This window comes from Tasmannia lanceolata, unplaced genomic scaffold (genome assembly GCF_043159265.1).
Source record: "Tasmannia lanceolata isolate RefF3 unplaced genomic scaffold, GAP_Taslan_0.1 ptg000013l, whole genome shotgun sequence".
In the NCBI taxonomy this organism is placed as follows: domain Eukaryota; kingdom Viridiplantae; phylum Streptophyta; class Magnoliopsida; order Canellales; family Winteraceae; genus Tasmannia; species Tasmannia lanceolata.
The window spans coordinates 41,235,889-41,259,453 of record NW_027518690.1 but is presented as its reverse complement, the minus strand read 5'-3'; the positions used below and the strand labels follow the sequence as shown (position 1 = coordinate 41,259,453).

The window sequence follows — 23,565 nt, the reverse complement described above, 5'->3', positions numbered from 1 at the left end:
GGGTATTGATGCCACGTCACTATACATGCAATTATTGCCTCTGAAACTTGTATGGTTCACCAGGGTTTCAATGCTAAATTGGCAGTCAAACACCACAAAGTTACTAAAAAGTGCATTTTTTGCTGGGAAAATCTTTGAGGATGCCAGGCATGTGGCAACCAATAGTCCCTATGATGGAGCAAATTGTTTAGAACTTTGGACAAGGCCGGCCAACTATATTTTAAAATAAAATTGCACCTGTGCGGACATCACATAACACATAATTTAAAATATCACTCTGGTCCACTATATTCGAAGATCCAAGCCGTTCATTTGTTGGGCCCAACTTAAGTAAGCCTTGCCCCAAAAATTATCTCCATAAGACGATCCTAACTTTATATATGGAGTCGTCTATCTACAGATTGGACGGTTAGGATCATCTGATAGAGATAATTCTTGGGGCACAACCTATTTACATTAAAGTCAAAGAACTGGTTTTGGATTTGCAAATGATGGGGCTCTAGTGTATGTTTTAAAAAGTAGTCAACCTACTCATGTCATATAATATCTCCTCTTTCGTGCCATATAATAGGTGAAACCCGCTCTATATGGAGCCCACCTTGTTCCAAGATTCATACCATTCAATTGTTAGTCCCCAATATAAATTGATTGTGCACCAAAAATCATCTCCGTAGGATGATCTAACCCATTGATCTATAAACAAATTACACCATATAAAAATCTCCGAAGATCAGAAGGTTAGAATCATCCTAGGAGATAATTTTCTGGGCACAGCCTATTTACTCAGGGCTAACAACTATTGTTTAGATCTTTGGACAAGGTGGATCTCACTCTAATATTTGGGCCCTCTTCTATTAAAGATCCACCTGCCTTTATTCAACACCAAGATCACCACGAGCCAGAGAGCCCGGCAGATCTTTGCCACGTGTCAAAATCGTGGTGGCCAATAAGTTCTAGAACGTCTTAGAAAGACTCCCCCATTTGAGAAAAGTACGGAAAGAGGGCTGATGTTTCGAGTAAATATGGATTACGGGTCGCTTTTAAAAAAAGAATGAAACACGGGCTAATCTTCAAAATTGGGTGGTGAAAAGACTCTGATACCCTCATGACATCGACAAAGTCCTCCTTTTTCATTGGTGCCTATTAAATTGGCGCGCTTCACGAGGCTTCTTTTGGTTCGTTTGAGTGTGTATTTGAACCAATAGAACTTTGGGTTCGTTTCTATCTTGGCCGTCGGAAATAACTAGAGATGAATGGATGCTTGACATGTTTTGGAGAACTTTTTAGAACGCTGGCGTTATTGAATACTTTTTGGAACTCTGCCGTTATCTTTTCTCACTTCTCTTGGTAACGTTATTGAATACGTCTCTTTTGCCTTATCTTTTGGTCATCATTACGCTGTCGGCGTACCTATTTTTGGGCGAACCCATTACTTCCGCCGGCATACCCACTTTGGTTTAGAATCTTTTCCCTTCTCTTTTGTTCCTCATTATTTACGCCGGCGTACCCACTTTTGGCTTAGAATCTTTTCCATTTTCTTTTGGTCTTCATTATTTACGCCACTGGCATACCCATTATTTCCGCCGGTGTACCTACTTTTTAGCTTAGAATTTTTTTCCTTCTCTTTTGGTCATCATTATTTATGCTGGCGTACCCCATTATTTCTATTTCCGCCGGCGTACCCACTTTTGGCTTCTTTTCCCTTATCTTTTGCTCCTCATTATTTCCGTCAGCATATCCATTATTTTCGCCGGCGTACCCACTTTTAGCTTAGAATCTTTTTCCTTCTCTTTTGGTCCTCATTATTTCCGTCGGTGTACCCATTATTTCCGCCGCGTACCCACTTTTGGCTTATTTTCTCTTCTCTTTTGGTCCTCATTATTTACGTCGGCGTACCCATTATTTATGCCGGCATACCCATAATTTTTGCCGGCGCACCCAATATTTACTCCTGCGTGCCCATTATTTCCGACGGCGTACCCCTGAATTTCGCTGGCGTACCACTAAATTCCGCTGGCGTACACCCTATTTCCACCAGCGCACCCCAATATTTACTCCGGCGTGCCCATTATTTCTGACGGCGTATGCCTGAATTCCGCCGGCATACCCCTTAAAATGCCGGCGGCGTTCTCAGCTAAAAGAGACGTGAGAAATAATAACATATTCAATAACCTCGCCGTTCTAAACCAAAAGAGACGTATTCAATAACGTTACCGTTATAAGCCAAATGAGAAGTGAGAATCATAAGAGAAGTGAAAAGTTTCTAAGCCAAAAGAGACAATTCAAGAACGTTACTGTTCTAAGCCAAAAGAGAAGTGAGAAAAGATAATGATTGACTTTGGGTTGTCAGTGTTCCAAAAAGTTTTCCAACACTTGTCAAGCATCCATCAATCTCTAGTTATTTCCGACGGCTAAGATAGAAACGAACCCAAGGTTCTGTCGGTTCAAATACACATTCAGACGAACCAAAAAAAACCAAAAATGAAGCTGAATGATGTTTCTGTTGATGTCAGAAAGGTATCAGGGTCTTTTTCCCACCTGATTTTGAAGATTAGCCCTTTTCGTTCTTGTTTTAAAAGATGCCCACAATCCGTAATTTCTATAAACATTAGCCTACATTCCGTACTTTTCTCCCCCAATTTCCACCGACCATGAACCAGAGGAGACATGGGGTCGCTTATAAAAAGGCCCCAAACGCGGAATTTTATTTCACTCCTCCGTTTTTCTTTTCACCGTTTTCTGCAAAAAAAAAAAGAAAAGAACTCTGCATTTTGCCTCTTCTGGTAATTCTCGCTTTATAAATATAGATTTTTTAATTCTTTTGTTTTCTCCCATGTTTTTGTGTTTGTGTGAAATTGCATTTTATTTTTTGTTGGAAGCCTAGGGGAATATTTGTTCTTTGTTTTATGCGGATGTCTCTGTCATGCAATTAGGAAATAATGTTCAACAGCAGAAGATCTCTCCTTTTGAATTTCTTGTTGATTCCTTGTTACCTTTTTCTTTGCAAATGGAATAATATCTTCACTTATTTGTTAGCATTCATCACCCAATTTTCCTAACCTCAAACTTTGTTCTGAAATTGAATGTGTTTAATAGGTCATACTAAGCATCATTCATCAAAACTCTTAAAGGGCTTATAGTATTTGTAATTAAAAAGAGTGGGCATTGGGCCTTGAGGAAGCATGGCAGAGGTGAGAACTTATCTTTGATTTCTATCTGCCCTCTCTTCTATGTTATTCCTCATTTTATGCATGTACATATGTGCTATGACTGCTTGCTTTGTGCAGGATGGTTACAAGGTTTCCTTGCATGTGTATGATCTAAGCCAGGGGCTTGCTCGCCAGCTTTCAACGACATTTTTGGGGAAAGCTATTGAAGCTATTTGGTAAGTGTAACCTTAACCGTGTAAATTGAAACCTTACGCTTCTTCTCAACCAACATCTTATCTTACATGAGAGCTACCCGAAGAGAAAAACTGCTTTTATCACTACAAGAGAAAACTGAGAAAAACACTCCTCTTTCCTCTCTTGTTTTTATCACCCATACCAAGAGAAACACTCAAATTTTTCTCTTCTCATGCCCAAAAGAAAGCCGTTCTCTTGCCTCACCTTTGCAACTGTTACTCCTTGGTCGCAGGTAGAGGAGAGACTTTATATTTAAGTTTTTCAAAGCCTAAAAATAACACCCCTTCTCGTTTTGTCCCACCACAACCCACAACTAAGTTATATTAGGTCAATAGTGGGAAACAGGACAACTATTCTAACAATCTCAATCGTGGCTTTTTTTCTAGCTACCTGGGGATTTTCCATTGATGTCACCACTGGTCCGCTATCGTCACAAACCACCAACATTGGCCTTACCAAATATCAGCTACACACCATGGAATCATCTTGTTTTTTTTTAACTCTACTTGACTTGATCGATACTGCTAGTGCACATGTGTAGTTGCCAACGAGTCGACTCACCCCGTCAACTCCGGAATCTCGATCCGTCCTCCCCACCGTAGATTATTTCATTTTGCTTATTCGATATTGCCACCATCAGATGTGCTTCACCATTATCCGACTTGCTAGCTCGCTTTAGACAATCTCGCTTGATGTGACCGTATTATTTGCAACGGAAACATTGCACACCCTTTTTGTTGACTCTAGATCCGGACCTTTTTTTCCTGATCCTCTGCCAAACGACATTCCTCTTTGATTTCCACATTGAACTAATCCATGCTCCTTGACTCCCATCAAGAATTGGCTTTCTCCGCATCTCATTAGATAAGAGTGACCCCATGACCTCATCTAACTTCAATCTATTCTTACCATACAATAAGGGTTGTCACCAGATTGCCATACGAATTTGGAAGCGTGCGAAGAAGCATAAGGGCCTTGTCTTTGTCCTTCAACTTTTTATCAACCTTGTGGGAGCGGATCCACAAGCCCATTAAATATTGTCATGTGTTCTAGAAGATTTTTGCATTCTTGCATCTTCTCCGGCTTTTCATCCTTCTCTTCAATGCCTTTGCCAGGCCTTGTTGAACAAGCATGTCCTTCACCCTCATTTGCTATAGGGTGAAAATGTCCTTTCCATCAAACCTATCGATGTTTAACTGCGTAGAAGCCGGTTTTACCGCCGTTTTAGATCACCCTGCACTTCTAAATAACACTAAAAATTTGATTGTTCCGCAAAGTAGAAAACATAAGAAAGACGATTAGGGAATTCCCTTTCCACTCACGGGCCAATTTAATCAATCCTACATTGATACAATAACCTTCCAAATTATAGAAAAATGTCCAAATAATAAATGCCTCTTTGTGGAGTTCCACCTCGAACAGGAATTCATTAAACAATCTTTCTACTTCTGATCTTCTCTTCTGACAATCAATCTAACTGCGATCCAACCACGGGACTCATGATTGCTCCAACTGTGTTTCAACCATTGATTGGTCCAACCATGGCTCTGATATCACTTGTTGAGAAATCCATTGGGCAAAATCCGATTCGATCGCGTGCAAAGAAACAGAATAGTAGAAATAGACAAGCCACAAGATGCACACACTAAGATTTTACGTGGTTCGGCCAAGAAAGGTGACGCGGGCGGAAGCGTATGGAAAAGGCGGATCACCGTCTCGCCTAGGAAAAAGAAGAAGAAAACACCGTCTCCTTTGATATAGTGGCCCTTGAATCCAATAGGGGAAAAGAAGAAAACCTTGAATCCACAAGGAAGAGATAAAAACTGATATTCTATTCCATCTAAGATCTCTTTTTACATACACAAAGCCAATATTTATAGAAAATAAACAAGAATCCTATTCAACCTTATCTCTATCTCTAAGGATAAGGATAAACATCATCTCTAAATTCTATCTCACCATTCCTAATCCTATCCAAACTAAGTAAAGAGAGAGAACGTCCTACATCAAAAGGTGTCTCTCTTGCCTCACCTCTGCAGCCGTCACTCCTTGGTTGTATCACTTCTTGGTCATAGGTAAAGGAGAGACTTTATAACTAGGTTTTCCAAAACCTAAAAACAACACCCTTTCTTGTTTTTGGCTTCCCACCACAACCCACATCTAAGTTATATCAGGTAACTAGTGGTGGGAAACAAGGCAACCATCCCATTCCCAACAACGATGACATTGTACTATATGAAATATATATTTTTGAATTTGCAAGCATTCCATTTTCTTTAGACCTAGATTTCTAATTCTTTTGGAAAACAGATATCTAGGAAAATGTGCTTTTTGTTTGAACCTGTATGTGTGTACTGAATATTTTACTGTTTTCATATGTTCTTGTGGTCATCCTTGCCCATGGGGCCATTTTTATAATGTCTTGAAGGATTTTTCATCTGTGTAGAGAGATCTACACAAAACAACAAGAAGAATATCACGCACAACGGAGAAAGCTGACCGGAACAACATCTATCCAACTCAACAAAAATAAGATTTTTTTTCTTTTGTAAATTTCCCATCATTTTCCAACTTCTGAATATTTTGAAAATTTATCTTGTTAAATTTTCCCTAATCCGAACTTGGATACTATAAAGGCTTATAATTTATCTGTTTGATTATAGCTACAACCAGGGGCGGAGCCACATATAGCATGAGGGGGCCATGCCTCCCCCAATGACTTGAAAAATCCATTCTATACCCTAGAATACATATGGGTTTTACCAGCGTTCGTGAACGCCGCTAAAAGAGGGAATTACATTTACCGGCGTTCATGAACGCCGGTAATAGTAAGCCCCCCCCCCCCCCCCCCCCCCAAGTCCTATCAAGGCAAAGTGTAATAGTAATAGTCCCCCCCCCGCGCCCCCCAGTGTAAATTCCTGGATCCATCTCTGGCTACAACTGTCTAGAATTCTACACTTTACTGGACATGTAATTTGGAAGAATATTTAGTGAAGAATCAAGTGTTGTAAAATCACTTAGTCAAAGCATATGTCTTAGCACCTACGAAATGGCATTAGCTTAGGCATGCATGTTTGAGTGTAGACGTACAAAAAGTCAATAGAAAATGAAGCCATATTTTGCCATTAGACTGATATAAACTGTGCTGTTGTAGGAAATAATTTGCTTATGTTTAGGGGCATCCTTCTAAAATTGATATACTGATTGTCTTGGCATATGTGTATTCTAATTGGAATAGTTAGTTGAAAGGTTTGTAGAATATATAATCTGATGCTCTCTATGGTGAATCAAGTTGGTAAAGCGTGAATTGTAAAAGGAATATGTGGTCGGTTTCAGCCGGATAAAAAATCTACTGTATCACTAGTGAAGGGGAGTGCTAAAAGGTTGTTTTTAATCTTTGCATGTCCATAAATAATATTTGCAACATGTTGTTTTCTTATTTTATATTTATCTTTTGAACAAGATGCACAAATATGATCTCACATGAGTTGAGATTTATTCTACCTTGATGGTACGAGATTTTTACCTTTTAGGTCAATGGCACAGGCACACAGGTGTGGTAGTGTATGGAAACGAATACTACTTTGGTGGAGGCATCCAACAAGCACCTGTTGGAACAACTCAATATGGAACTCCACTGAGGGTAGTGGACTTGGGTGTGACACATGTGCCCAAAGAGTTCTTTGAGGAGTACTTACAGGAGATCAGCCCACGGTACACGGCTGAAACCTACAGCTTGCTAAGCCACAACTGCAACAACTTCAGCAATGAAGTTGCTCAGTTCTTGGTGGGGGCCACCATTCCGGACTACATCCTGCAGCTCCCTAATGAGGTCATGAACAGCCCGATGGGTCTTATGATTTGTGAGTTGTTATTCTCTTGCCATCTTACTTTTTTCTTTTGTTCAGTTTGTTCTTTTATCAGTATGAAATATTAGAATTGTGGTCTTATATGCTTCATACTTTCTTCTGAAAGTTTTGAAATACCCACAATTAGATTCAAACATTCTACAGAGTCAGTTGCGACTTTTGCGGACCTTTTTAATCACTGGGCTCTTATTTTCCCTGATTTGGTATATTCCATAAAGTTGCTTTCTGTAGCATATTGCAGTGGTGCCTGTCAAGACGAATCCAATCAAAGTAGATATCCTGCTGCATCCAATAATAATTTTCCACTGAATTGGGTCCGTGATAGAATAAGACAATTGCATCTCATATCTTATGGTTGATGCTTAAAACCTTAACAATTCTTTGATAAACATTCAAAATAAAAAATAAAAAAATTCTTTGATAAAAATATTGAGAAAAATTTCTTATATTATTGAAGGTAAAAAAATATGGTGTAACGGTAGATAGAGATAAGAGAAGATGGAGTGGGATGATCTAAATAACGGTGGAACATGGTAAATGATAATTGCAGCTTAGTTTATGCTAAATAAGAGGAAGATGTAGTGGTAGTGGAGGTAACCTGGAAATGATAATTGCAGCACAGTTTATGGTAAATAAGAGGAAGATGTGGTGGTAGTGGAGCTCACCTGGGAAAGGAGTCCAACTGGACTCCAAACTCAAACCTGTAAGGCCTCTTTTGATGCCATAAACATTTAGTCGATACTGTAAATTAAATTATCTTAGGGCATGTTTGGCAATTGTAAGGGTTAGATAGGTGTGAGAAAAAAAAACCTATTACCATTCAAAAAAAATGTTTGGCAACTGTTAAAAAAAATACAAGGAATATGTGTTTACCCAAGGTGAGAGGGGTAGATAGGTGAGCGTGAAATAGAGAATTGAGAGGAAGGTGTGACAACAGCAGTGATGGGGTTGGAAAATAGAGAAAAAAATTTCCCTGTTTAAAATAGTTATTTATTTTTTGCTGTTTTCTGACTGACCAGCCCCTAAAATCTCTTTTTGACTCTCACGTCTGTGCCAATCTCTTACACTAGGGCCATGCTTAGCAACCTTAACTCAACTCAACAAAGCCTTTGTCCCAAACTAGTTGGGGTCGGCTAAATGAATCCTTTAGAAAAAATTCATGAAGAAGGTAAAAGGAATCTACCCGGCTCTAACCTTGGTTCTAGTTGGGTTCTTCTACGTGGATCATTTTCTTCCATTCTATCATATCCAAGGTCATGTTCTCTGTCATGTTCCTAGCTATCATGTCTTTCCTCAATGTCTTTACCCAAGTTGTTTTCGGTCTACCCCTACCCCTTTTTACTCCATCAATTTGGCACGGGTTGCCTCTTCTCACCGGAGCATCCAAAGGCCTACGTTGGATATGTCCAAACCATCTTAAGCAGTGCTCTCTCATCTTCTCCTCAATTGGAGCCACCCCCACATTTTTACGAATGTCTTCATTTTTAATTATCTCTAGCCTTGTGTGGCCACACATCCATCTAAGCATTAGCATCTCCGCTACACTCATCTTATGCACATGTTGCTTCTTGGTGGCCCAACATTCTGAGCCGTACAGCATGGCTGGCCTCACAGCTGTCTTATAAAACTTTCCCTTCAACTTGGTTGGGATTTTACGGTCGCTCAGAGCTCCTGAAAAATTATTCCATGGAATGTTCACTGGCACAATTGTTGAAAGAGGCTGAGAAGGAAGGAGAGGAAGAGAACTGAGTAGTCCAGAGTATAGATAGCATAAAAGATTCCCAAAACAGTGAAAAGAAAATGAGAAAACGGTTCCTACACATATGTGTAGAGAGTTCTCTACACACTAGCTTAAAATACAGTGGGGGCCCACATTGTTTGGGTGATCCAAGCCATCCATTTTAAAGGAATCTACCCGGCTCTAACCTTGGTTCTAGTTGGGTTCTTCTACGTGGATCATTTTCTTCCATTCTATCATATCCAAGGTCATGTTCTCTGTCATGTTCCTAGCTATCATGTCTTTCCTCAATGTCTTTACCCAAGTTGTTTTCGGTCTACCCCTACCCCTTTTTACTCCATCAATTTGGCACGGGTTGCCTCTTCTCACCGGAGCATCCAAAGGCCTACGTTGGATATGTCCAAACCATCTTAAGCAGTGCTCTCTCATCTTCTCCTCAATTGGAGCCACCCCCACATTTTTACGAATGTCTTCATTTTTAATTATCTCTAGCCTTGTGTGGCCACACATCCATCTAAGCATTAGCATCTCCGCTACACTCATCTTATGCACATGTTGCTTCTTGGTGGCCCAACATTCTGAGCCGTACAGCATGGCTGGCCTCACAGCTGTCTTATAAAACTTTCCCTTCAACTTGGTTGGGATTTTACGGTCGCTCAGAGCTCCTGAAAAATTATTCCATGGAATGTTCACTGGCACAATTGTTGAAAGAGGCTGAGAAGGAAGGAGAGGAAGAGAACTGAGTAGTCCAGAGTATAGATAGCATAAAAGATTCCCAAAACAGTGAAAAGAAAATGAGAAAACGGTTCCTACACATATGTGTAGAGAGTTCTCTACACACTAGCTTAAAATACAGTGGGGGCCCACATTGTTTGGGTGATCCAAGCCATCCATTTTAAAGGAATCTACCCGGCTCTAACCTTGGTTCTAGTTGGGTTCTTCTACGTGGATCATTTTCTTCCATTCTATCATATCCAAGGTCATGTTCTCTGTCATGTTCCTAGCTATCATGTCTTTCCTCAATGTCTTTACCCAAGTTGTTTTCGGTCTACCCCTACCCCTTTTTACTCCATCAATTTGGCACGGGTTGCCTCTTCTCACCGGAGCATCCAAAGGCCTACGTTGGATATGTCCAAACCATCTTAAGCAGTGCTCTCTCATCTTCTCCTCAATTGGAGCCACCCCCACATTTTTACGAATGTCTTCATTTTTAATTATCTCTAGCCTTGTGTGGCCACACATCCATCTAAGCATTAGCATCTCCGCTACACTCATCTTATGCACATGTTGCTTCTTGGTGGCCCAACATTCTGAGCCGTACAGCATGGCTGGCCTCACAGCTGTCTTATAAAACTTTCCCTTCAACTTGGTTGGGATTTTACGGTCGCTCAGAGCTCCTGAAAAATTATTCCATGGAATGTTCACTGGCACAATTGTTGAAAGAGGCTGAGAAGGAAGGAGAGGAAGAGAACTGAGTAGTCCAGAGTATAGATAGCATAAAAGATTCCCAAAACAGTGAAAAGAAAATGAGAAAACGGTTCCTACACATATGTGTAGAGAGTTCTCTACACACTAGCTTAAAATACAGTGGGGGCCCACATTGTTTGGGTGATCCAAGCCATCCATTTTAAAGGAATCTACCCGGCTCTAACCTTGGTTCTAGTTGGGTTCTTCTACGTAGATCATTTTCTTCCATTCTATCATATCCAAGGTCATGTTCTCTGTCATGTTTCTAGCTATCATGTCTTTCCTCAATGTCTTTACCCAAGTTGTTTTCGGTCTACCCCTACCCCTTTTTACTCCATCAATTTGGCACGGGTTGCCTCTTCTCACCGGAGCATCCAAAGGCCTACGTTGGATATGTCCAAACCATCTTAAGCAGTGCTCTCTCATCTTCTCCTCAATTGGAGCCACCCCCACATTTTTACGAATGTCTTCATTTTTAATTATCTCTAGCCTTGTGTGGCCACACATCCATCTAAGCATTAGCATCTCCGCTACACTCATCTTATGCACATGTTGCTTCTTGGTGGCCCAACATTCTGAGCCGTACAGCATGGCTGGCCTCACAGCTGTCTTATAAAACTTTCCCTTCAACTTGGTTGGGATTTTACGGTCGCTCAGAGCTCCTGAAAAATTATTCCATGGAATGTTCACTGGCACAATTGTTGAAAGAGGCTGAGAAGGAAGGAGAGGAAGAGAACTGAGTAGTCCAGAGTATAGATAGCATAAAAGATTCCCAAAACAGTTAAAAGAAAATGAGAAAACGGTTCCTACACATATGTGTAGAGAGTTCTCTACACACTAGCTTAAAATACAGTGGGGGCCCACATTGTTTGGGTGATCCAAGCCATCCATTTTAAAGGCCCTCACATAGATAGGGTGTCTACAAAAATTCAGATCCATAGGATCATCCCAACCCTACGATTTGTGGAGGTAAAATGGATGTCTTTAAACCTTCACAAATTAGTTCATTTTTTGTCTCCAAAGTTCGAATGGTTAGGATGATCTATGTATCTGATTTTTTGTGGACACCCTATCTATGAGAGGGCCTTAAAAATGAATGGTTTGGATCACCCGAATAATGTGGCCCCACTGTATTTTAAGCTAGTGTGTAGATAACTTATCTACACGTGTGTAGGAACCGTTTTTTAGAGCTTTTAATTCTCCCCTCCCTCCTACCTTGCCCCCACAAATATTCCATGGAATATTTTTCATGGTGGCCCAACATGGCCCTATGTAAGCAAATATTTCATGATTTCTTTTCATTGTCATCATTCTCTAAGAATCAGCTTTCAGCTATTTGGTTCACTGGGATTTTCTTTTTTCAAATTGTTGAGTGGGATTACCTGAACTGCAGGCAGAGTGGTGGAATCAATGGCCAAGCCATGTCTCTCATGATATGAGAGTATTTTTTTCTTAGCACATGGAAATAAAATTTTAAAGTTTTAACCAGATAAATTTTGGAGGAATAGTGGCCTGTTTTTTATCTGATTTTCTTTTTCATGAGCAACCAAACACTTGAAAATGGGACATTAAGGCCTCTTTGGAAGCCAGCATACTATATCATTTCTAGAACTATTAAAAGCATTATTTGTAAATAGTCATATTTAACTTTGGAACCATTTGGATTTCAGTTTATATGCAAATAATTTTGAGGTATCCAAAGTGAACATTGTTTGTGGCATTTGGATCTCATACTGTTGTCATTTTCAACGTTGGTGGTTCGAATTGAAATCTCAGTCTTACTTTACCTGGCAAGAATTGTTATGTTACTTAGGATATCTGTGAGTAGTATACGCATTGCTTATGTTTGATTTTGGTGTTGCAGTACCCATGATCCAGCAATTAGAAATGACCTTGAGAGCAAATGCTGTTCCTCAAGTTCCCCAGTTCAGGCCTACTGCAATGTCCAAGCTTTCTCATCCCAGGACTACTGTTTCCACTCCCAACACATCCATAAGCTCTGATTCTTCATCAAGAGAAACGACACCTAGAGAAAAACCTATTGCTAAATCTGATAGCCCTGCCATGGAAACTGGAAACAACCCTTCTGAAAATCTTTCAGAAACAACGCAAGAGAAAATGGTGAATGTAGTTGCCAGAGACCCACTCGGAGAAGCTCGAAGCAAGGTGCAAGAAGAGATCGGGCGTGAGTTTGCGGCCATCATGGCGACTGGAACACTGAGAGCAAGTGAGGCAGCAGCTCTTGCTACTAGGAGAGTGATGGAACGACATGGGCTTATGAATGTTGCAATGCCACAGAGTTAAAAACATTATTGAGAGGTTTATGATTTTTTTGGAACAATGTTGGTTACATTTTCTCAATGCTAAGTGTATGTTATGCTGAAAACATTGTCTGAATGACCTCAAATTTGAAGCAGGCTCAAGGTGGCTGATATCGGCACAAACATTGTTTTGATAATGTGATGGACTTTTCTAGTCTCTTATGCTTTGAGCTGCTGTGAAAGGGTGATGAGACTTTTTGGGAATTGTAACCAGCTGCTTAAAACATATAATACGAGGTGATTTTGTCTCATTATTAAAATATAATTGTTCCAATATCAATAGCCTTTTTCAAATGGTGTTTGGATCTTAGTTTGCAGTTTATTAATCCATTTATGTGAGTTTTACGATTTTATTAACTCTGAACCCTCTGCTGAGCTTGATTACTCATCTGATACAATAAAGCGCTCTTTAACCTATTTTTTGGAATAGAGATTTCTTCATTGAGTTAGTAACTTGACGAGTTCAGGTTAGTCCATGTCTCAATGAGTTTAAAGTTGGTGGTATATATGTTTTTAAATTGTAATACCAATCTTTATTCAGCAGTTCGATCTATGATTTATCATTCATGGACGTTGATAAGATCCTTCCATTCAGCAGCACCATTGTTGGATGATAAGAGTCAGAACATGGTTCTTATGGGTGGTTTAAGAAAACACGTACCAATTACCAAAATGACATTTTTATTAGGTAAGGGGCAAAGATTGCCCCGTATGAATTATTTTTTTACACTTAATGTCATTTTATCTTGGGATTTGCTAGGCAATTTTGCAGAAAGCAATTTAGCGGATTCTGAAAATAAGTGCACTGTTTTAAGATAAAATTAAGTAGTGGGTCGTCTTCAAAAGAAAAATTAAGTAGTGGGTCCCACTTCTTATTAGTCCAAATCATCCAATTAATAGGTCTTCCTTTGGATCCCCCACCAGCTGAAAGAGAGATATTCTGCCCTTGGTGTAAAGTTGCTTTGTTTAGTATTTGCCCCTGGATAAAGGAGAATTATCCAGACCATCCAGGTAGATGAATTCATAAAAATACCCTCTGAACAAGGCCACCGACTCAGTCATTATTCTTAACTTGAATGAGCTCCCATTGACCTCTTGAAGACTTTGGGAATGGCTTGAATATTAGATACTTAAAACACCTATATAATTTTATTCTCATATTCTTTAGGAGACTTATATCTGCACGATCATGTTTTGATAATGGGACGACTCACCTTGTTTTACACTTACTCATGTGTAAAATAAGGTGGTTCCTCCTATTATCAAAACTTTGGTCGTGCCGATATCAGTAGGGGTCTTACTTTCTTTGTCTGAGTGACAATCCATTTCAAATAGAACCGTCCATTAGAGTGTCCTAGGCCCTAGTTATGATATACATAATCAGGGTTTACGGTCAGGGAAGCATTGAGAGAGACAGAGAGGGGAAAGTAAAACTTTATTTGTGGTTTTAAGAAGGGTAGCTAATAGGGGTGGCAATGGTTCGGTTCAGATCGGTTCGACCCCCAAACCGAACCGAACCGAAACCGAATTTTCGGTTCGGTTCCGCCAATTTTGCCACCCCTTACTCATAATAATTGGAAATATTCAGTTTCGGTTCGGTTTGATCCCCAAACCGAACCAAACCGAAATTTGAATTAGTTAGGTTTAACCAAACCGAAACCAAATTTTTGGTTTGGTTTCGGCTCGGTTCCAGTTCGGTTCGGCCAATTTTGCCACCCTTAGTAGCTAATAAAACCCCTCATAGACATGAATAAACAGACATATGGAAGGCATTTCTGTACATTGGTTCCCTCTATTTGGATTTAGGATGCTCCACCGTAGTTTATGTCTGTCTGAATCATGATTCAAAATAATTTCAGATTCAGACTAGTAAGAGCATTTTGGGAACTGTAATAACATTTTGACAGCTCTTTAGATGCTAAAAGACAAATCATGGTCGTGCTGGTATCATTTCCTTGTATTTAAGGCATGTTAGGTTGTATGGATTATTATTTTTTGGATAGAACTTTCTTTGGAAAATTAGTTTAGAGTGATTTGCTAGGGACCAACGCAGAAGGAATACCGGCTGTTGCACAAGAGTGCAGCCACCTCATATGAATGAAATGAATAAGACAAAATCTGTAGAAAAATGGGCCTATGTGGCTGCACTCTCATGAAACAGGTAGCCCACAAAATGCCTTAAAGAAAGGTGATCGAAAATGGCATTTCGCTGAAGACAAAATCTGCTGAAAAGTGAGCATATGTGGCTGCTTCACATGCAACAGACCATCCGCGAAATGCCTTCTGCGATGGACGCTAGCAAATCCCAAAGAAAGGAGGTACGGTGACCTAATAAATGAGTTTTTGGTAAAAATCATAAATCTCCTGACTTGGGTCATTTTCAAAGTCTTATTAAAAAAGCTCAAAGCGTTCTCACCTGAACTTGTTTTTAACTTTACGAACCAGTACGTTAAACCTCGAGCAAGTTATATCCATCCTCAACCGTCCACGTCAGCAAAGCTGAGTACGGAAGCCCGATCATAAAACAGAGGCCGTCCACACTCCTCCATCCTGCTCGTTATTTAACAACCTAAAATACTTTTGTTATAGAAAATTCCTTCCCAGCCTCTTTATTTTATCCGAACCTTGCTCCTTACCTAAATCGAAGCTTCTCCGAACCTCTAGCTTCGGTTTCCGAACCTCCCCATCAAAAGCTCCCTGTAAAATTCAGTCGCACCCCTATTTAGGATGATTCGAACCACTGAGAATTGTGACTTTAACGCTTTTTTACGTGTACAAGGGTGCGAATCATCATACAAGGGGTGCGAATTTATATCAGCTCTTTTGGTTTTCTTTCTTTCTAAAGAGAGTGAGAAGAGACCTATTATTCTGTGTTTAAAGATCGGGCTGTTCTCGTTATGATTTTTTTGTTTTTTGCTTCCGAACCAAAACCCTAATTTCAAGGAATATATTATTTTTCTACGTTTGCGTACTCTGAAATTCTTCACTCTACGTGTAATTTTTCACTTGTAATTACAAAAACTTTCGAGCTTTGAGAAAAATTCAAGATTTCGAACAGTAGAAATGGTGTAATTTCATTTGTAATTTCGATTCTTTAAAGAATTTCCCCCTTCGTAAAGATCGGAATTTAAAGAATTCGAATTTCATTGTTTTTTCTCCTTCTGGTGTAATTTTACTCGTTGGAGTTCGAATTAGGGTTTCAGATATGGAGATCGAGTTTTTTGGTGATTGATCTTCGCATTAGTAAGATCCGAGGTTAGTTCCGAAGCAAGATCTTTCTATTTTTCTCTCTCTCTCTTGTCATTTTTTTCTCTAATTCTTTATGTAGTCTTTTTCGTAAATTTATTTCCTTTTGTTTGTTTAGGTTAAACTTGGTAATTTGATCTTTTGATATGATCACAGTGGTGAATTGCACTCGGATAATCCCTTTGTTTTCGTTTTTTTTTCTTTTAGATCGAATCAAATCATGGCGCAGAGTAATTGGGAAGCAGATAAGATGTATATGTTACTGTACAAGTTTTTTTTTCTATCTTTGTTTTGCTATTCTCATGGAAATGCTGTTTCTTTTTTCTATTTACAGGTTGGATGTTTATATTTATGATTATTTATTGAAAAGAAATTTGCACGCTTCTGCGAAAGCATTCATGAGCGAAGGAAAGGTCGCCGCAGATCCAGTAGGTAATAATTTTGGAAGATACTTACGCAACTAGTTTCAGGATTTGACTTAGTCAATTTGAGCTGGGTAGATTCTTTCACCTTCTTCATGAAAATATTCTGAAGGATTCATTAGCCGACCCCAACTAGTTTGGGACAGAGGCTTAGTTGAGTTGAGTTGAGTTGAGCATAGTATACTTGCATGCTTTGGGTTGTATTTTTTCTTATTGCTGTGTTCTCAATTCTCATAAGAATAATCCTGTTTATGGAAATGAAAAACAAGTATACTCTTTCCTGCCTTATGATGTTTTGTAATGTAACACAATTGGGTTTGGATTGTTTCTCCTTTCCCTATTTTTTTTGTTCTTGATGATATAATTACAAATTGTGCCATTTTGTTGAAGCCTTTCCACTTCCTAAGGTCTGGAAAGTAGTGTTCATACTTCATACTCATGTTGGAGATAGAAAGTGGAGATGGAAAGATGAAAAACATTTATTAAAAACCTGCATTTTCTTAAATGAAGGAAATAGGGTTCATACCCGTGTAGGAGATTTGAAGTGAAGAAGCAAAACATTTATGAAAAACCCACATTTTCTTACATGATTTTGATTCTTACCTGTAGAAATATATCTGTATCTGAACTTAATCGATGTAAGGTATGAGAATTACAATTTTTTTTGAATGGCGTGAGAATTACAAATTGTGCCATTTTGTTGTATACTTTCCACTTTCTAATGTCTTGGAATTAGGGTTCATACCCATGTTGCAGATTTGAAGCGAAGATGGAAAACATTTATGAAAAGCCACATTTTCTTAAATGATTTTGATTCCTATCTGTAGAACTATATCTGCATCTAAACTTAATTGATGTAATATATCTCAGTCCTAAAAATCCGGATATTGTTGCATTGTACACTTATTCTGTTTCTCTCTTACAAATCCATGCAATACAATTATTTGCACTGACTAAAACCACCACAATTTTCTCGTATCTATTTTTTTACACATAAAACCAAGTCTACATTTGTAAATGAATAGATGTAATTCTGCCAGTACATGAATAGATGTAATTATGCCAGTTCACGTCCAACAATCTGGAAAGCATTGCACCATTTCACTTGTGTCTGTTCTTCTCTCCCCTGTCTAAGTGATGTAGGAAAACCCTGATTTCTCTCTTCATGTTTCTCTTCTCTGCATCTAAAACCTAGAGATCTGGCCATTTAATATGCGAATCTGAGCATATGTCCATCATGGCCCAACAAATACGGAAAATTGTTTTCTCATTCCAGTAATGCCTGCTGCTTTGCTTCTATGCCCATGTAGATAATACGTCACACTCACAAAACCACATTTTTCTTAACCTTTCTTTTTCCCCTTTTGTCAAAATATAATCATATTAATGCCCAAATTAATGTGGCTTGTGATCAGCTCTTGTTCAAAATTTCCAAATTGTTTTGTAGTATATTATTTGTATCCACGCATTTGTACCATAGTCAGGTGTCTGCTATAGCGTGACTTTTGAGGGAGGGAGAATCAATATTTTTAAGCGTTCAATAAGAACTGAGTTTCTTACTGTCCCTCTGCCCTTCTTAATGTACTGCTATTTCTGGATTCCTTCCAACAAATTAATTGCCTCTGGGAAAATAAGCAGCTCAACTCAACTCAACTAAGCCTTTGTCCCAAACTAGTTGGGGCCGGCTAATGAAAATTTTCATGAAGAAGGTGAAAGAATCTACCTGGCTCAAATTGACTAAGTCTAATCCTGACACTAGTTGGGTTCATCTACATGGATCATTTTCTTCCATTCTCTCCTATCTAAGGTCATGTTCTCTATTATGTTCCTAGCCATCAAGTCTTTTGTCACTATTTCTACCCAAGTTGTTTTCGGTCTGTCCTCACCTCTTTTTACTCCATCAACTTGGCACGAGTCACTTATTCTCACTGGAGCATCCAAAGGCTTACGTTGGATATGCCCAAACCATCTTAAGTGGTCATCTCCCATCTTCTCCTCAATTGGTGCCACCCCACTCTTCTCCTCAATTGGTGCCACCCCACTCTTTTACGGATGTCTTCATTTTTCATTCTATCTAACCTTGTGTGGCCGCACACATCTAAGCATTCGCATCTCCGCTACACTCATCTTATGCACATGCTGCTTCTTGGGGCCCAACATTCTGAGCCGTATAGCATGGCTGGCCTCACAACTGTCTTATAAAACTTTCCCTTCAACTTGGTAGGTATTTTATGGTCGCAAAGAACTCCTGAAGCATGCTTTCACTTCAACCAACCTGCTCTTATCCTGTGGTTAACATCCTCTTCAATCTCTCCTTCTTTGTGTAGGATTGGGAAAATAAGCAAAACTTTAAAAAAGAAAAAATGGCAATCTATATAAGTTTTTTTTTTTTGTTTGCAAATAGCAATCTATCTAAGTTTGTTAATAGAGAATTTAAACCATCAATGTATGTAACATCTTGCTTGAATATGCAGCAATTGATGCTCCTGGAGGATTTCTCTTTGAATGGTGGTCCGTCTTTTGGGACATCTTCATTGCAAGGACAAATGAGAAGCATTCTGAGGTTGCTGCAGCTTATATAGAGGTTGTTTTGGAAAATTTGTAGTTTTCTGTCTTTTTTTTTGAGGTATTCTTCTTGATTATCTTACTGGTTAGAATGGTTTCTAAACCCACCCAAAATTTCTGTATTGTACAGTCACAACAAATCAAAGCTAGGGAGCACCAGCAACAACAGATGCAAATGCAGCAATTGCAACTAATGCAACAACGACAAGCTCAAATGCAGCTGAGGGATCCTGGTCTTCCTTCCCTCAGTGGTCCAATAAATGGTATAAACTCTGATGGAATGTTGGGGCAGTCTACTGCCAGTGTCTTGGCAGCAAAAATGTACGAGGAACGTATGAAACACCCTCACTCGATGGATCTAGATTCATCCCCACAACTCCTTGATGCCAGTCGAGCTGCCCTTCCAAAATCAGCTACCAACCATCCAGGGTTCTCTCTCTCTCTCTCTCTCTCTCTCTCTCTCTCTCCCCCCTTTGTAACCTGTTTCCATAGTACACTAAAGTATTTCTCTTGGTTCCCTCTTGATAGAAATAGATTGATCATTTTTATTGCACTTCTTGCTGACACAGCCAGTTAGTCCAAGGTAACCCGGGTAGTATGTCAGCAGCACTGCAGCAAATTCAAGCACGAACTCAACAGTCCACTGTAACTACTTGCACTGTATTTCCTTCATTTAGCTTTGTTTCTTTCTATTGTCATTGTTAATTTATTCTTTACTATCATGCATGAGTTGATATTTATATGCATTTATATTTTGAAATTTGTAGGACATGAAAGGTGAAGTGAACTTGGGTGTAGCTCAGAGATCCCTGCCCATGGATCCATCATCAATCTATGGACAGGGAATTATGAGGTCGAAACCTGGCCTTGGTAGTGCCGGTAAGATTGCTCGATGTTCTTGCAAATGAAGAAGAAATTTCCATGGCTTTGCAGTATTGGAATTATACCTTGAAAAAAAACACCAGAAAGTCCTTTTCATGTAAAAAAATCAAGAACATATTCTACATGGTGAAAAACTGTCATTTGGAATGCGAACCACACTCATGAATATGTAAAAGATTTTTATAGTTAGTATTGAGCCATTAGTTTTGTTATTCCTCGTTAGTGATTTAGTTTCTTATTCCTCTTTATGTTTTATTTAATGATTTAGTTTTTTAATATGTTTAAAGAATTATCACTTTTTTCATATTTTTACTATTGTTTTTTCATTCAACTCATATATAGTGTTCTCCATTTGATTTCTTCACCTGGAAAATATTATTTAATGAGATACAGAAATAAATGTCGTTGTAAATCACTAACGAAATTGCTCCAGGGGAAGTGCTCAGCAAACGCCCGGTTGTAAATGAAGATTCTCTCTTGGAATGTTAACGGATTGGGGTCTTTGGAAAAAAAAGCACAGGTCAAGGAAATAGTTAAAAAGAACAAACCAGATTTAGTTTGTATTCAAGAAACAAAAATGGGGGAAGTCAGCAGTGCTCTGATCATGAGTTTAGGTGGAAATTCCGATTGGGAGTGGATTTTTTTGGCATCCGAAGGTGCTGCCGGAGGTATTTTGGTCATGTGGGATCAAACAAAATGGGAGATCCAGGATTCTTGGGTAGGCCAGTTTTCCGTCTCAATAGTTCTGAGACAGCTGGGTAATAAAGAAGTGGTTACCTTCTCGGGAGTTTATGGTCCAACAGAGGGGTCGGCCAAGAGACAGTTGTGGGAGGAACTCACCCTGGTTAGGAGTAAATGGGGGCACCCGTGGTGTCTAGGGGGAGATTTCAATGAAATTAGAAGAGTCGAAGAAAGGCTGGGGTGTCGCAGATCATCCCAAAATATGTCTGAGTTCTCGGATTTTATTGCTGATAATGAACTGATTGATATCCCTCTTATGGGGGCTAAATTCACTTGGTCCAGGAGCTCCAGCAAGAGTCGCCTAGATCGATTTTTGTTTTGCTCTGGATGGCTTTCATTGTTCCCGGAGGTGTGTCAGAAAGCGATTGTGCATTCTGTTTCTGACCATTGCCCTCTGTTGTTGGATCCAAGATTAGAGTCCTGGGGTCCGGCTCCCTTCAGATTTGAGCTAGCCTGGTTAGAAATCCCTAACATGGTAGAGAGATTGGGGGGGTGGTGGGAATCATACAACGTGGAAGGCGCCTCAGATTGGATTATAGGAGCGAAACTCCGTCATGTTAAAAAACAACTTAAAGAGTGGAATTCTCTCCGTCTAGAGGCTCTTCAGGAGCGCAATATTTGGCTCTCAGCACGCATCCGAGAAATATCTATGGCTGATGAGGAAAGTCATGCTACAGAAGATGACTTGACGGAACTGGGTAAACTAAAAGAGGAACATAAAGGCTGCATACTTCAGGCAGAGATCTCATGGAGGCAGAGGTCCCGCGTTCTTTGGTTAAAGGAAGGTGATAAAAATACGGCCTATTTTCATAATATGGCCAGTGCCAGGCGTCGAAACAATAGAATCGAGGTATTAGAAGTGGATGGATCCCTATCTTATAGCAAAGAGAAGATTACATTGGAAATCCTAGATTTCTACAAGCAATTATATTCTGCAGATGATATAGTGCGGCCGAGGCTCGACGAGGCGGTTTTCAATTCTCTTGATGATGTTAGTTCTATGGGGATGGAAAGCCCGTTCTCAGAGGAGGAGGTGGAGAAGGGGGTTTTCTCGATATGCCGTGATAAAGCTCCGGGGCCAGATGGATTCTGTCTCGCTTTCTTTCAGTCCTGCTGGGAGTATGTGAAGGGCGACATAATGGCTTTTTTTCGAGCTTTCCACGCAGGCATGGTGCTGGATCGCGGCACAGGTGCAACGTTTATTGCTCTAATCCCAAAAACCAAAGGAGCAGTGAGAGTGTCGGAGTTTCGTCCTATTAGCTTGGTTGGATGTCTGTATAAGCTCTTGTCGAAAGTTCTGTCGGAACGGTTAAAGAGGGTTCTTCCATCTCTCATTTCAGAGAATCAATGTGCTTTTGTAGCCCAGAGACAAATATTAGATTGTGCACTAGTGGCCAACGAAATGGTGGATTGGATGGCACGATCGGGTGAGCAAGGAGTAATTTGTAAGTTGGATATGGAAAAAGCATATGACAGGGTCGATTGGCAGTGTTTAGACTATCTTCTTCAAAGAATGGGCTTCGGTGAGAAGTGGAGAGGGTGGATCCGAAGTTGTTTATCTTCAGCATATTTTTCCGTCCTCATTAATGGCTCTGCTAAAGGATTCTTCAAATCGTCCCGAGGCTTGCGTCAAGGGGATCCTTTATCTCCCTTTCTCTTCGTTATTGTTGCGGAAGCCCTTAGCGTGTTATTAAAGAAAGGGCAAGTGGAGGGGCTGATTTCCGGGGTTAAATGTGGTGTCAATGGAGTCGAAGTTTCGCATTTGCAGTTTGCGGATGATACTCTCCTTTTTAGCTCTCCCTTGCCCTTAAAGATTCTTAATCTTAAGGCTATTCTTAGGTGCTTTGAATTAGTGACTGGGCTCCGATCGAATTTCTCCAAATCCAGACTTTATGCGGTGCATCTAAGCGAGGAAGGGGCCTCTCGACTCGCCAGTATTATGGGGTGCTCGTTGGATAGTCTGCCGGCATCTTATCTGGGCTTGCCTTTAGGTATAGGGAGACCTCCTAAAGAGGCTTGGGTTCCTATTGTGGAACGTATCGAACGTCGTCTTGATACTTGGAAAAGGAAATTGGTATCTAAAGGAGGGAGATTAACATTGATCAAGGCCGCTTTGGCCAACATTCCCCTCTATCAGTTATCCTTATGTAAATGCCCTGTGTCTGTGATCAAGCGTATAGAACAAATTCAGCGCAGATTTTTGTGGGGGGGATCTGATAAGAAGCGGGTTCTGGCCTTAGTGAGCTGGGAAGAGGTGTGTAAGTCAACCAAAGGCGGAGGCCTTGGAATTAGAAGGATAAAACAGGTAAATCAAGCACTGATGGGAAAATGGTTGTGGCGGTTTGGCGAAGAAAAAAACAGATTGTGGGTCAACGTCATCTCAGGGAAATATGGGGCTGATTCAGGGGAGTGGGTATCTCTCAACAGATTCAATAAACCTGGAGTGACATTATGGCGTGATATCAGATGCATTATCCCTCAATTTGATCTCGGAATTAGATTCCGTGTGTATTCCGGTGACAGAATTTCTTTTTGGCTCTCAAAATGGTGCTCGAGCTCCCCATTAAAAGATTTATTCCCGGACCTTTTCTTAGTCGCGGCGGATAAGTCAGCTTTAGTGAAAGTGTGCTATGAGCGCTCTGTGAGTAAAGTTACCTGGAACCCACTCTTTCGTCGGAACTTCTTTGATCGCGAGATGCCATCGGTGATAAGCTTATTTCAGTTGCTGGAGCAGAATTATATTAGTTCATCAGGGGATGACAGAAGATTGTGGAGATTTACCTCGTCAGGAGGGTTCTCGGTCAACTCTTTCTATCACAGTTTGGTGCCGTCTGAGGTTAATGCCCTGGAAGCAAAGGTGTGGCACATCAAGGCTCCACCACGAGTATGTCTATTTGCCTGGTCTGCGTT

At 40.0% G+C, this 23,565-nt stretch overlaps 2 protein-coding genes across 3 annotated transcripts in view; both read left to right on the top strand.

The window, feature by feature from the left end:
* The first annotated feature begins 2,721 nt into the window (after positions 1-2,721).
* LOC143889178 (uncharacterized) lies at positions 2,722-12,969 on the top strand. 2 transcript variants are annotated; one of them, XM_077393377.1, is made up of 5 exons: positions 2,722-2,783; positions 3,097-3,191; positions 3,288-3,385; positions 6,951-7,267; positions 12,343-12,969. In XM_077393377.1, exons 2-5 carry the CDS (start codon positions 3,183-3,185, stop codon positions 12,780-12,782), a joined length of 864 nt encoding a protein of 287 aa, XP_077249492.1. In that variant the 5' UTR covers positions 2,722-2,783; positions 3,097-3,182; the 3' UTR covers positions 12,783-12,969. The 2 variants fall into 2 exon arrangements, with proteins under 2 accessions (XP_077249492.1, XP_077249493.1); XM_077393378.1 differs by lacking the exon at positions 2,722-2,783 and adding an exon at positions 2,867-2,977.
* Positions 12,970-15,666: 2,697 nt separating this feature from the next.
* The window catches only part of LOC143890122 (transcriptional corepressor LEUNIG_HOMOLOG-like), a 28,947-nt gene continuing 21,048 nt past the window's right edge, over positions 15,667-23,565 (top strand). The window contains exons 1-7 of the mRNA XM_077394681.1: positions 15,667-16,054; positions 16,253-16,297; positions 16,380-16,477; positions 18,942-19,051; positions 19,163-19,461; positions 19,602-19,677; positions 19,800-19,911. Of these exons, the coding sequence (XP_077250796.1) occupies positions 16,266-16,297; positions 16,380-16,477; positions 18,942-19,051; positions 19,163-19,461; positions 19,602-19,677; positions 19,800-19,911 (727 nt within the window). The 5' untranslated portion in view covers positions 15,667-16,054; positions 16,253-16,265. The remainder of the gene's footprint in view (positions 16,055-16,252; positions 16,298-16,379; positions 16,478-18,941; positions 19,052-19,162; positions 19,462-19,601; positions 19,678-19,799; positions 19,912-23,565) is intronic.